General features: G+C 29.7%; 2 protein-coding genes and 1 long non-coding RNA gene across 3 annotated transcripts; 2 read left to right on the top strand and 1 right to left on the bottom strand.

Moving 5' to 3' along the window:
- Positions 1-341: 341 nt before the first annotated feature.
- On the bottom strand, positions 342-1689 carry LOC106787141. Its single transcript, XM_014749258.1, has 5 exons — positions 1133-1689; positions 920-1019; positions 709-819; positions 469-624; positions 342-392 (listed from the first exon to the last, which is right to left on the bottom strand). The coding sequence occupies exons 1-5, from the start codon at positions 1687-1689 to the stop codon at positions 342-344; spliced, it is 975 nt and encodes a 324-aa protein (XP_014604744.1).
- A 1073-nt stretch (positions 1690-2762) lies between these two features.
- On the top strand, positions 2763-4247 carry LOC106787159 (aquaporin AQPAe.a-like). The gene is made up of 5 exons (XM_014749277.1): positions 2763-2918; positions 3190-3333; positions 3437-3667; positions 3758-3838; positions 4087-4247. The coding sequence occupies exons 1-5, from the start codon at positions 2787-2789 to the stop codon at positions 4201-4203; spliced, it is 705 nt and encodes a 234-aa protein (XP_014604763.1). The 5' UTR covers positions 2763-2786; the 3' UTR covers positions 4204-4247.
- A 3758-nt stretch (positions 4248-8005) lies between these two features.
- Positions 8006-10408, top strand: LOC106787156. Its single transcript, XR_001381745.1, has 4 exons — positions 8006-8020; positions 8108-8415; positions 9280-9398; positions 10291-10408. It is a non-coding gene; the product is annotated as an uncharacterized LOC106787156 (long non-coding RNA).
- Positions 10409-15573: the final 5165 nt, after the last annotated feature.

Genomic DNA, 15573 nt, shown 5'->3' with positions numbered 1-15573 from the left:
TGTTTTATTATTATTTGTTAAAAAGTATTATCGTGTTTAAAAAAAAAAAAAATAAGTAAGGAGTGGATTTTTCATTTTATTCTCTCTTATGAAAATTGTCAAATAAGTGGCTAATTTGTTGTAACGATGACTTTGTTTTCTTTTTTCATTGTTTTTTTGTTTGCTTAACTTGAAAGTGCGTGATAAGGGTGACATAATTTTAATCGAACATATGTTTAATAATTAATTTTATTAATTTAACACATGAGACAAATATTATACCGCAATGTATTCGAAATCGCGAGTTAATGAATCACGCTAAAAAATACTATACTCACAATTGATTATGGATTAAAAATAAATTAAATCATCGTTCGCATAATATTACAATAAGCTACGGTCGTTTTAATTACCTAAAATTATTCGTATGACAATTAGAAAAAAAATTGATGAATATTATTAGAAACACACATTAATTAATGTACTTACTTGTCCGAAAGTTTGTAAAGAAAGTTCGATTATGGTTCCGGCAGTGATTTTCATTCGACGATTCGATAACATAACGATCGGTATAATATTTTTAGCTTTTTTATAAGGTATCCTATTCCACTCGAGTATGCAAGATTTTACAGCTACTTTTTCGTCCTGTCATCAATCGTATTAGTCGTTAAACCTCTGTGTTATTATAAAACAATAAGAAAAAGATAAAAACAAGTAATAAAATTCTACCTGCAGCATAAGCTGTTCGCCAACCAAACAAAATACAAAAATTTGAACAGTAACAGACAATATTGCAATAATTATCGATATTACAGTATTCACATCTTGTTTACCCCAATCCTACAAGAAAAAAATATATCAAATACGAAAATGAATATTAATTAAAATAAATCAATTGTCTAATAAATTTTTTACAGATAATAAAAAACAAACGGTATACCATCGTTAAAGAATAACCCAAAAAACATTGGGTCATGCTGCAACCAAAAATATCCATAAAATATAATGGATTCATCGTATTCTCGATCATTTGAAGAAAACTAAAAAAAGAAAACAAAATAACACACACAATTTTATCGAAATTTAATCGAGAAGAAAAATAAAATTGAATTAAATGAAAAAAATATTATTTTACAAGGAAAAAGTATCGTACTTTCGTACTCTTATATGATGTTTAACAGCAATACTTAATTTCTTATCGACGTTAGTTTTTTCATTGGAATCAACGTTAGCAACGATATCCTCGAGAAGATTGATAAATATTTCAAGTTGGCTGCATGCGTGTACGACGAAGATAACGGCTAGTGTGCATATAGTAATGTTGGTATAAATCGTAACGCAACCTTGTGCACATTGTAGGAAAAAAACCATTTCGTAGAAGGGACTGACTTGATCATCGAAAAGATGAAAATAATACCCAGCACTGGGTAACGGTCTTATCGTAACATTTGCCGAAATTTGGATATTTCCTTTGATCAGGGGTAAAATTAAACGCATGTAAAGTACGGTTGAATGTAAAAATACACAGATTATGGTGAAAAAACGTTTACCGTATTTAACTCTTTCCATAATAATTTCACGATGATATTTATTAGTAATATTATTCAAATCATCTTCTATATATCTCATGCAACGTATTATATCTTTTTGTTTCATTATCAAACAATTATATTTCGTTAATAATAATACATTGTAGAGTAGTATCGGCATTTTTCTTAATTTAACTTGTATCCTTTTTTCTATCAATATCACGTGAAGTATCGTTGTCGTTAGGAAGAATACGGTCAATCCGTAACAAATTAAATTTGATATGAATTTTTTTAGTTTAACGATGATTGTTGAAGAAGATGATGAAGATGATGAAGAATCTTCGAAATGATCGAGTACCCCTAATATTCTAAGCAACTTACCACAGACACGATTTAAATATTTCACCTCTATCTCATATTCTTTATTATTTCTTCTCGTCGTCATTTCTGTAAGCCTTTTTATCCTATATCGATTCTACTTTGACCCTTTCGAATAGAAATGAAATGATCCAAGTTTGTTTTTCTTTTTCCCTCCCTTTTATTGTTGAACTTGCTTAAAAATTCTTAATTTCTTCGACAAAGTTCTTCGATATGAATTATTATTATTGTATGGACGCATGCGCCATCATGATAAATTATTTATTATATTTTCCTATCTAGCGATCACTATAGTTATATCGAGAATTGTTTCCTTTCTTTATTTACGTTTTTACGAGAAGAAAAATTGTTTTATCGTTTACGTAGATACACGATATAATGTTAAAATAAAGATTTTTTTGTTGTTGCTTAATCAAAAAGAAAAAAGAAAATTGTCTTGTGATTTCATATGAAAATTGTTTAACACGGATTGATAACGTGGATTAAAAGTATGTTGTATGATTAAAAAATACAATTGAAGTATGCATTGGAGCATTGATTTTCAAGATAACGATTCGATAATGCAATATATATTTTTATTTTATGATAATATTTATCAAGTACATGATAACTGATACAATCGTATGATTAAACTAATTCGAGAAACGATTAATGATCAAACAGAACGATAGAACATTCCCACCTGTAAAGTATTTTAATCGATCATAGTGATGCTTAATCAAAAAGAATCTAAAGGTGATTTGAAATATTTTATACATATTTAAAAATAATAATTAGAGACTTAAATATAATATAAAATGGTTTGATTGTCATTCAAGTGTGTCTGATTTATTTAAACATATTTGTTGTTTTAATATTTTTACAGTTGCGTTATGGAAATTGCAAGAGGGAACATGGACGATGTTTATTGCAGAAATAGTTGGTACAGCAATATTAATTTTTATTGGTTGTATGGCATGTATCGGTTCCTTATTACCTTCTGCACTGCAATCATCTATTGCATTCGGTATGACAGTGAACCTTATTATTATGGTAAGTTTTAATATATAAAAAAGTGATTAAAATTAATCAGTGAATGTGCTAAATTAAATGTGTATAAAATTATTGTTAAAGTGTAAAAAAAAAGATAAGAAATGAGGGCAATTTATTGTCCTACTGTTCGAGAAACACACAACAAAATTACAGTATTAAACATTTATTTAAAAATTAATGAATTATATAAATACTTCAAAAAATAATGTTAAATATATGAGAGTGAATGAAATGTTGTTGAAAGCAAATAAATCATATCTCAATTTTGTAGATGTTAGGTCACGTTAGCGGAGCTCATTTAAATCCAGCTGTTACAATTGGTGCAGTAATCATAGGTTTAAAAAGTATTCCAACCGGTACATTGTATATAATTGCACAATTCATCGGTGCAAGTCTTGGATACGGTATATTACAGGTATCATTTAATTTTAATTTATATATAAATACAACAAATATTATAATTAAATTCAATATTTTTTTCTTTACGAATGTGAATATTATACTATTATTACAAACAGGCAGTAATACCAACTGATTTATTTAACAATGGTAATTTAAATCCCATCGGCGTTTGCATGACTGTTATTCATCGTAGTGTTAGTATTCCTCAAGCTATTCTTATCGAAGCATTATGTACTGCTTGCATACTTCTCGGTGCATGTGCAACATGGGATTCTAGATGCGCTCATACCACTGATTCAACAGCTATCAGATTTGGTTTTTCCGTTGTTGCTATCTCTCTCGCTGCGGTAATGTTTTTTTTATTTCAAACTTTTAACGTGTTATTTTTTCTTTTTTTTTTACATCAAAATCAAAAGGCTCAAAAGGGTTGTTTTCAGGGTCCATACACGGGATGCAGTATGAATCCTGCACGATCTTTTGGGCCTGCATTATGGAACAATGATTGGACTAATCAATGGGTAAATTTATAATTCAATTATTTATTGTATACTGTTTATATATTATTTTGTTAGGATATTTTTTTTCTCTAAAACATATAATTTAATTTATCTATTTTCCCAGATAATAATATTGTTAATAAATTAGTCTAAATTAGTCCAACCCTTTTTCCCAAAAGCTCGATTTATGATTTACCATAAATAAACAATATATAATTTGTTTATTGGCCAATCAAACACTGGATATTATCTAATCGAATTATTTTTAGGTTTATTGGTTCGGACCAACAATTGGTGCATTGTTAGGAACATACGTTTATAAAGTATTCTTTTTAAATAAACCACAACTCAAATATAATATTGAATCACCGATCGTCAAAGTTTAAGATGGAAATAATTTTGTTCGAATTTCTTTTATCCCGCGTGTAGAAATAGAGGTAAATATTTTTTATGTAAATATTATTTTTCTATATTATCTATGATTAGTAAAAGATAAAGATAATCATTCCTATGCACATTAAATTCACGAAACAATCTCAGATAATTATTGTATGTTGGTATAATCATTTTCAAGAGTAGATTGCAGCGTAGTATTGGCTTCTTTTACTAGATGGCATTGTTACAAAAACTAAGCTTAAAATTATTGATTATTTTTATTTAAATAATAATAATATTAATGATAAGTATATGTAAATTAATATATATATTTTTTGTATGCATATAAATTGCCATTAATTATTATTAAATGTATACAAGATATTTTTATTTGTTACACGTTCAACACGAAATTCTTTCAATTTTTTCTCATTAAATTTCATTTTGGTCAACTTCATCGAACCCTTTACGTAGCAAATAAACCCATTGAAGAATAAACTATAAAGTTATGGGAGAGAAAGGAAAAGTTGGAGTTTACAGTTGTGAAAACTCAAAGAACGATTAGTATTTCTGAACGCATTATTCATAGAAATGAGGGTCGTCATAAGAATGAAAAGAGTCAGTACTTTACGTTTGTTTTATCATAAGTTTAACCCTTTCGAATCGAACTTTATCGTTGGATGCATAATTATTGTTGTTTTTAAATTTGTTCACATAGACAAAGCTAATAATAATAATAATAATAAAAAGAAATATTCATTTGAATATGATAATTATTATATTTGAATTGAATATTTTTATGAATGGAATATTAATGAAAAATATTCTATACGTTTTCCGATATCCATGGGGAAACGTATAACTGCGTATTTTCTATAAATGTATCTATGTATATATATATAGACAACTTCTCACGTTGTATTTATCGATTAGTCGTAGAACGTTCTGGAACATCGAGAAGCGCCCGTACGGCTGCGACCCGAAGATCATCAACTTTTTTGTTTTTTTTTTGTTTTTTTACGACACGTTACCACACAGAGATTTATTTCTCTTTTTCGTTATTAATCATCAATCATATTTCGCGTTCTATATTTAATTTATCATTTATCATTTTCGTACGATATATTTTATCGGAAAAATTCGTTTAAAAATATTTAATATTAATTATTATAGTTTTTAAGAATTTATTTATCATTAACAAATAATTCGTTCAATTTGTCTTCAATGATTATAATTTTTAATATGAAATAATAACCGAAGTGAAAAATTGAAAAAAGTGGGATTTATTCTGTTTAAATCATTGAAATAATTTAACCGGTATCTTTAATTATGTTCTATGAAGTTGATTCTTCGTGCATAACCGTTGAAACTCATGCAGTTAAAACATGTAAGACACACGCAACGATAATTCTCTATCCTACATTCTATATTTAGGAAGACTTCACGGTGTTCTACAAACGAGTCTCTGGTACTTTACGCGTTATCACAATCTACTACGAAAATATATTTTTGTAGTTTTTCTTCTGTTCATATAATCTTAATCTTTAATGATTCATATTCTTTGTTTGTCGATAATTTAAACGATTCGATTAAACATAAAAGAAATCGTAAATGAATGATCGACACATAACGTGAAAATAACAATAATACTGTAATAAACAATTTAACCATCCTTTCAGTTATAAAAATATTCACCTAACCCAACGTTATGCACTTCCGTTCGTGAGAAATTTTTTTTTATTTTTCAAACCTCTTGAATCTTTTCATATACAAACGAGTGCTTCGAACCCTTGCATCTTATTATGCATAACAATAAGAATATAATAATAATGCGCGTAATCGTATACATATATACTTCGTTACCTTTATTCCCACACGAGTGAAATTGCATAAAGAATTATTTATACAAATCAATTTATTTATAAACTTAAACAAATCTTTCAGAGATTATTCGTTTAAATTATTATGTATGTTTATTAAATCAATTTCACCAATGCACAATGTAGAATTACTTGGTCAACCAGTGATAATTTATTATTTTGACCATGATAAATAAAAAAAATATAGAAAATATATATACTTTAAATAGTGTAACCAAAAAAAAAATAGAATGTGTAGATATTTTAAAAAGGAAAAAAATATTATTACAACGTAGTAAACATGGTCAACCTTGAACGCGCCTATCACATTCGAGATACCTAAAAATAGCGTTTGTATTACGGATTCCGTTAAAAAACAACGTGCGATAAAAAGGTCGCGTGTAGTAACAGCAGCAAAGTTTTTTCTACGCATCTATCGAAGGTCATTTTAGGATGTGCTACGCAGTTTAAATTCAGTGTTACGGTTAACATTCGTTTCGAAGGGAAAGGGAATCGAGTTCCTTCCCCTCTTTCTCTTTTCTCATCCTGTTTATCCTCTCAGGTCATTCTTTACGGTTTCGAATGTGTGTGTGTGTATATCGATGTAAGGCAGCTGTGCATGGCTGTGTATATGTGTGTTTGTTACGTTGTATGATGTTACACTGTGTGAACTCAACATTATTTCTTTCTTATATCAAATAGAACTCGTTCTTTTTTATCTATCATAGCATATCGTACGGTATTTCTATTTTTTATATTTGTTTGTATTATTTTACGTTGGATTAATCATTTATTATGAAAGATATTGTATTTTTTTTAAATACTTTGATAATCAAATTAAAATTCACGATATTATTTTTCATTTGTTCAATCATTTTCATGTGGAAAAACAATATTACTGTATCGTATTTATTGTATTTTATAATATTGTATTGTTATTTAAAATGTATAAATGTTTTTCTTATCCGCGGAAACAAGATTCTTACGTGAAATCTCGAATTTTCTCAAATACTTCTAGAAGAAGACTAGAATTTGATTTATTACCCATTAAAACAATTTGTACAATGTAATGTTATCCAATTCGAACAATAATATTTCTTCCTTTCTTTCATTCGCGTTTAGTGAAAGGGAGAAATTTGAAATGATTGTTTTTTAAAAATGTCTACGACAAAATCAAACATATGTTTATCGTTTTTAGGTTATCTATTGGAAGATACGTTGAATAAAACAAAAATCGTATCGTATTTATTGATTAAATATTATTTAGACGAAAGAAAATAAAGAAATGAAGAGGTATATTAATAAATCGAAGATCATTCTAGAAACGTAGTAAAACGTCCTTCGAGAAAGGGAACTGCGTAGTTTTCGGTTTCGCCCTTTTTTAGGCTACGTGGAAACTACGCATTGGTTTCTGGCCCTGGTCACGTGAACAGTCGAAAGAAAGAAAGAAATAAATAAAAGAAAAGAACGTGAGTGAAAATGAAAGAGATATCAAAAAAGAGAGAGAGAGAGAGAGAGAGAGAGAGAGACAGACAGAAATAAATAAAATCAAAAAGAAAAAGAAAAAGAGAGGAAGGTTACAGAAAGCAAGACGCAAAATATTATCTCACGAACCGAGTGGGTCATACTTGTATCGTGTTTAATATATATATATATATATATCTCTTTCTCTCTCGGATTCCCACTCAACCGGTTCTACTACATGGTCACACAATATTTGTCAGTGTGTGTGTTCACATATAAACTGGTTTTAATATTGTATTAGTAACGTATATATACATTCCAGCGTACAAAGTGTGAGATACGTTATGGTGGGGTTCGGAGTAGCGAACGTGCCAGAAATCCTGTCTGCGTTCGACCGATCAATACTACATATTTCCTTGTTTTTCATTAAATCAGGATAATATGAACAAAATTGATAGTATAAATTAGTGTCTTTTGAGATACTCTAGGCCATGGTTAAGAAATTGTAGGATATTTGATTAATTATATAGGAGATATTTGGAATAATACGATATTGCGCGTTAGGAATAACACGGACAAACAAAGTGTTTAGTTCACAGCGCCGTGCAGCGGTTGAAATTTCTCGAATGTTCGATGCCCGGGACCCGTCAGCTATATAAACCCAGTGGGTTCAACCGGCTGGGCGCATTCGTTAACAGACCTTCGTTCAGTTAGGATACTGAATACTTCAGGAAACCTTCCCAAACCCCCACCCCCCCATCGAGGGACGAGTCGGAACCTTCACCGGCTATCAACCCTTTCGCTTTTTATTTTGTTCGTGGTCGTCCAAGGCCTACGGGACAACACCAATCGTTAAAATGTAGACGTGCCGGGCATCGCTGCGGAGCGCGACAGTAAACCGTAAGTTAATTTTTATTTTTTTATTTCATATTTTATTATATTATTCTAATTATATATTATTATTTTTAATTTTAATTTTCTTAGGTATATATTTTTGTCGAAAATATTCTATAAGTTTATTATCTTCAATGGAAAAAATATCTAATCTGATCATTGGAACAGAATATTTGTATCTCTAAGTGTGTATGTGTGTGTGTTTTTCTATTGTGGAGAATGTTTTTGTGTGTGAGAATGGGTGAATGATCTTTTAATAGAGTGCAAGAATATTTTATAATTAAGAAATAGAAATGTGACTGTAATTTAATTTACACGTTGAGAACGAGGATTCATTGGTTGGTTGTTATTCGTAACATTTGTTTTTATTGTTGTACGCATACCAATCCTGTGGTCATCGTTTTCATAGTGATCTCTCTATGGGTTGGCATATATGAGACTCGATGAATTTTTATACAGAGTTGATATCATTTTAAATATTAGATATTTAACTAAATATTTTTATTACATCGTATAATTGAACACACATACATATATATATATATATATTTAATATACAAAATTAATTATACATGGATGAAATTTATTAATTGATTATCATCGTTCGCTTATTATTCCATTTCGTTTTTATTTTCGGTTTCAACTTGAGTTTCGATTTTGGTTTCAACCGGCAAGGTTTTTTCAGCAGGCAAACCGGTTTTAACGATATTTATGATTCTTTCGGTTCCAGTGGGTTCGGGCTTCTGAAAAAAAGAAAGAAAAAGGAAAAAGAATAATAAATAATTAAACGAATTTCATTAAAAATTGCATTAGTTCTGATTTCTTGTTCTTCTTATTTGTATGAGTTATCACAAATGTTTCTTTTTTTAGTGAACCCTACGGGGTCGGTGCTTGAACAATCCGTACGCAACGAAAACTGGTCCGATTAGGCTATGAAATTCTGTCAAATTTCATACAAGTTCATGAAGAATAATACCTCTGAATAATAGGTAAGCGGTCGATTGTACCGAGAATTTACAGATAAATATAAATATATATTTTTGTTTGTTTCTTTTCTAAACATAACGTATATATATATATTAAAAACCGGTGTCGCTACTAACTAATTCGGAGATGCGCAAATTTTCGAGATTAGAGAACAAACAATTGAAATAGAATACAAAAGAAGAACAATATTACGAAATATGAAATCCGTCGATTCGTTCGATTCGAACACGTCAGCCTAAGTGTTTCGAAACCAATCGAATAGTAGGATGATTTATAAATTATGTTAATATATGAGAAATTGAAGAAAAAAAACATGCGGAAACGTAATTATATAATATTATTTGAGCTCTTTCAACGTTTGAGTTACGTAGCGTCACTTCAAAATACAAAAAATTTCTTATTAACGAATATCATTTTATAATATGTGTTTACCGGTCACAAACAATGATTAGAAATTATTTATTGACAAATAATTAATTAAAACAACACAAATTAATTAGAGAGACGAAGGAAAGAGGAGGAGGAGGCACTCGCGAATCGGTTGCTCTTCGTTTTATACTTTAAGTTAATTAAAAATCGATTTGATATTAAAAAAAAGAAACATCCCACATTTACCTGTGATAATTCTCAGTAGAAAAAAAAAGATATTGATGAAAATTTCGATTAATTAAATTAAAACGAAGCGCTAAGATGCAACGAGCGTTTGTCTCTCGAAATTTCGAAACAAAAAATTTCATTAACAGATCGTGAACAAACACTAATACACAACGCACAACCTTAACCAAAAAATCCACAAATTCTTAATCCAATAAACATAATTCATTCGTTTGATCGAAGTTGTTTCAAATCTTCGAAGTTTTTTATAATAAGTTGTATATTCTTTTTATCGTTTAGCTGTGTCGTAAAATTAGAGATCCGCGTGGGCGGCAAACACACACAACCCATCAGTAAGAGTAACCTCACAATAGCCTAGCAGAAAGTGCAGAAAGAAAAGAGAAGCCCACGGGACACGGTTTGGAACGCAGGGGTATTCGGATTGAATACAAATTTAATACAAAAATATGCAGAAAGTAAGTTAAGAAAGAAAGAAAGTAAGAAAGAAAGAGTTAAAGCAAGCACAAAAAGAAAGAGGAAACAACAAACAGAGAAAAATAATAAAAATCGAGAGGGACAGAGAAGGAGGAGGAGGTGGTGGTGGTAGGTGGTAGGTGGGTGGGGTGTGGTGGTGTCCCTCTTGTTTTATTCATTCACGATTTTTCGTGAATGTGCAGGTATAGCAGCGCAGCAGTGTGGAAAACAATGATCCCACACTTTTGTATTATTATACTGAACAGCGAATTCCGACTAAATATTTAAAAAACAAACAAACAAACAAATGAAACAACTTTTCTGTTGGATTCGTTTAAACGATAGGAACGAGGAATAGTTACGGGAGGGGGAAAGAAACGAGATAGAAAAAGGGGGATAAAGAAAGAAAGAATAAAAAAAGGAAAAAGGTGTTGTATGGGTTTTTTTACCTTTCTCGGTGCCGTTATGGTTAAAACACCGTCCGAGGAAAGCGTCGAGGTTACATTTATCGCATCGTAATCAATCGGCAGGATATATCTTCGTACAAATTGTCTGCTGATAAATCCATGCTCGTCTTGTCTTTCCTCGTGTTTGGCTTCTACAACTACGTTCTTATCGACCGTCTTCACCGTGATCTCGTCAGGTGAAAATTGCTGAACGTCCAGTATTACCTGGAAAAAAAAAACAACAACATTTTAAACGATCCCAATGTATCGTAAAACAAAGGCCGGAATTAACTAATGAATTTACACGTGAATTCGTTTGTTTTTATTTTTTCTTCTTAGTTATTTCCGATGTAACGCGATAGAAAGAGAAAGAACATAATAATATACATATGATGGTGTTTGATTTGTAAAAACACCCTTATGGTGTGTTCTCGTAGTAAGGGCACATGAAACTCCACTTCCAGAAAACTTCTATCTTTTATTTTTATCTTCGATATATTATTTGAAATAGAAACGGGGGATATATATAAAACAATAGAAAAAGAAAAAAGGAAGGAGATATAAGGGAACTCATTTCTCTGCATTTTTTTTCTTTTTCCTTTTTTTCTTTACGTCGAAGATTTCGAGAAACACGGCGCGGGGTTTTCTCGATCAATTCTTGCACACTCTCTTTTTTAATGAAATCAATAAAAGTGTGTTTCTCCCAATTGCGTTGGATCTTGTTGGAGGTTAATCATTTCAATTGAATAATCATCTTTTCGTTTGACAAATGAAAAAAGGAAAAACCTATCCGTAAATTCAAATCGATCATGTAGGGAAAAAGTTTGATTTGAGACGAAGAAGATATAATAACATAAAAACAAAAAACCCATTGCAAGGAGAGATTTCAGAATCTGCAGGAATTTTCATGTAAAAAGAAAAAAAAAACAAACAAAAAGAACAAAACAAAAACAAATTTTCTTTTCCTCCCTCTTACTGCTGTTTTTGTTTTCGTTTCTTTTTTCTTTCTTTATCTGACTCACTCTTAAAATCCTGGATTGTTTCGTATAAGATCGTACAACAAAAGATAACCGGGAAGATGTAGTTACCAGGTTCACCTACTTGTTGTGGAATTGTTCTTGTCTCATATTTAACAAATGCCCCATTTAAGAGAGAGCACACATACAAGTAGGTGGTGAATTATTATTCGAAAAAGAAAGAAGAAAAAAAAACAAAAAACGCGTTTCAGTGCGATCGAAGCTTTTCTTATATTTAGCTTCTTCTTGTTGCTGCTTCATTTATTATTCTCACGACAGTTGAGAATTTATATTAACGATTATTATTAAAAAGAAAAAAAAAACAAAAATGCATTTTCATTATTAATCTATTGAATTATATAATTCTATGATATAGCAGGGGACATATAAAATTGATACTAAAAATAGAAGACGAGAAAAAATCATAACTGCAGTTTTGTTTTTTTTTTTTTTCTTTTTAATCGGCCCGCTCTAAGAGCGGGGACCGAAAAAATAACCCCAATCAACATCATACGTATTTAATTAATAATAATAATAATCGTCCTTAACGATCGTACTTTTCGTGAAAACTCTTTTTCGCAAACAAACGCGATAGAGAGAAAATATAAGAAAAAAGAAAGAAAAAAAAGGAAAAGAAAAAATCTTATTTATGAGAGAGGATTCGGTATTTTGTGGTACGATTCCTCCCGCCCCTCCCCCCCGTCGTTGATAAATTCAAAGTCTTTATTTTTGTAAAAAAAAAAATAAAAGGAAATTTTATACAGAATAAACCGTGAACTTAGGAAAACGAAAAAAGAAAGAAGAAGAAGAAAAGAGCCCAGAGAACAAAAAAATCGCATTTTAACGAAACCCACCCTGCTTTAGAGGGTGGTGGGTGGAGCCCCCTCTCTTTAATAAAGAGGGGGCTGACGTTTCTTCGTCTCCGTAATTAAATTCCAGATTTTTGCATTTCCGGGTTTCGGTTTTATTCTCCAACAAGACTGATACGCGAATTTATATTATATATATATATTTAAAAAAATATATATAATTAGATCAGCGTTTTCTTTCATTCTTTTTTCTTTGTTTTTCTTTTTTAAATAATAATATCTCGTCGTTTTTGTTGTTTAATCGCATTGAGGGATTCGTTAATACGCGAACGTAATAAACTTGATATCAATTTTAAATGGAGAACAAATAAACAGGATTTATTACGTTCTAATTCCGAGAATTAATGTTAATTTGAAATAAAACAAAACCGTATAATGTGCGAAAAAAAACAATATCATTTCAAATACGTCGAACTGAGAAAATTCATACGAGAGAAAATATAATATAAAAATGCTGTTTTAGGAAGAAAGAAAGAAAGAAAGAAAGAAAAAAAGAAAGAGATCATTGCGACTCTTTTAATATCTGTGATTACGCGATTAATGACCGCGTTAACTACAAACAAACAAACAAACAAACAAAGAGAAATTAATAAATAAATAATTAAATAAAAAAAAGAAAGAAAAGGAATCGTAAGAGTCGAGACCTGCTGTGGGTGGTTGTACATCCAACGATTTTTTGTCGCATATTGTCTTCTTGATAAATACATATATACTTTCCCCCATTTACCCACGTACACCCACGACCCCGCCCTCGCCCCCATACAAACATATTTAAATATATGTATTATACACAGGACAAACACATACAAATACATATATATATATATCGTTTCGTCTCAGGAACACTTTAGATACCTGTCTAATTTCGTCTAGAATCGAGCCCCCCTTAACCCCTCCCCCCACTCATTAATGGGAGGGGGTTGGTCTCGATAGTTCAGGGAGAAAAACTCGAACAACAACAACAACCAGTGCTCGATTATTGATCGAACTTATAAATTCATCGATAGATCGACAAAAAAATAAGGAAAAAGATTGTACCCTAACGCGTGATGACGATGATAATGACGATGATAATGACGATGATGATAATGACGATACATTGATCTGAGATTATATTCATCTTGTTGGGAAAGAAGAAATAACGCTGCTTTTTTTCTTTTCCTTTTTTTTTTTTCTTATTCTTATGGTTTACCATCTAACCTAATCCAATTTCTTTATTCGCAAGTCTATGATATATAATTAATCGTTATAATATACGATTAATTAATAATTATAATTAACGATTGAGATTTAACAGATCGCCGTCGTTGAATAATTTGCGAATAAGAAATGGGAGTTTTATATTACTGAAGAAAAAGAAATAACAACGATGATATGATTATGATGATGAAGATGAAGATGAAGATGAAGATGAGAAAGGGTCGTAAAAGAAACGTTAAATATTGCAGTAATAGTAGTGATAGTTGTGATGGTTGTTTTAATAGCAACAACAACAACAACAGCAGATGTGTTAACGATGGTAGAAGAGAAAGAATTAATAGTTCCGGTTGTATTAATAACAGAAAAGAACAATTTCCGGGTCTTTTGATGTTCCAGATATTTCCTACCTTTCGTTAACCCATCATCCATCAATCAATCCATCGTACCAACATCCTAGAACGCGTCATCTTTCACTTAATATATTTTATATAATTATTTCCTCTTGTGTTACATTTTTTTCGAAACATTTTAATTATATTTTTCTCTTCTCTTATATTATATTATATATTATTATATTAAGTAAGAGTAAAATATATCTCTCGCGTGTGTTGTTTATTTAATTAATATTCATTTCATAGAAATATAATATAATAATAAACGGACGCGATAATCAATCGTTGTTCTCATTATTAAATCGCGTAATATAATCTTTTTCAAATCGTAGATCTAAAGTTTGATACACAATTTTGATCACTCGGTGAAGGTTTTCGTCTACTCCTATTTGTTTTTCTTACTATTCTTTTCTTTTTTCCCTCTCCCCTTCTCCTTTCCTTTTGAAAATTTTTCCTATCCCATCCTTTTATTTTAATCCTAACTTTTTCTCCTAATTATTAATTCCCCTTTTTACCCCAAAGTTTTATCCACTTATATTATTTTTCTAACTTTAATATATTTTTAATAAACCCTTACGAATGCGACATATTATACTATTCTCTTTTAGTCCCTTTTTAAACGCGATTCCGATTTAAAAAAAAATCTAATCTGATTCCTAGAAATATTTATAAAGTCTACATATTCTCTATGTATATTTAAATACGATTTATATCGATAATATATATACATATATATATATATATACACCGTTGTTCTTTCTTTTTCAGAATATATTATTAATAATAATAATAATAATATAAAAAAAGCAAACGAGAAAAAAAAAAATAAAAGAAAATAAATAAAATACAAAAGAGATATAAACCCGAGGATGGTATACTCCGTAGTTTCTATACCTTTTTTTTATACTTCAGATAACAAAACGAGAAGGATAATCACTTTAATCTGTAAATCTCAGTCCAGAAATTTTTGATAGGTTAAAGAAGATAAAAAAAAAACAACAACGAATAATAACAACAATAACAACAAAAAAAAAAGAAAGAAAGAAAAAAAAAGCAGCGATAATATTGTTTTATCTTTTTTAATTTTTTCACATTCTTTCATTTTCTATATTTAATCATTATAATCTTCTTTCGTTTAATTTTCTATTATTATTATACTTAAATACACGTTATATATATATATATA

Source organism: Polistes canadensis, unplaced genomic scaffold (genome assembly GCF_001313835.1).
Source record: "Polistes canadensis isolate GaletaPanama2010 unplaced genomic scaffold, ASM131383v1 scaffold_94, whole genome shotgun sequence".
NCBI lineage: Eukaryota > Metazoa > Arthropoda > Insecta > Hymenoptera > Vespidae > Polistes > Polistes canadensis.
Note: the sequence above shows the minus strand (reverse complement) of the source record. Positions and strands in the feature narration are given on the sequence as shown.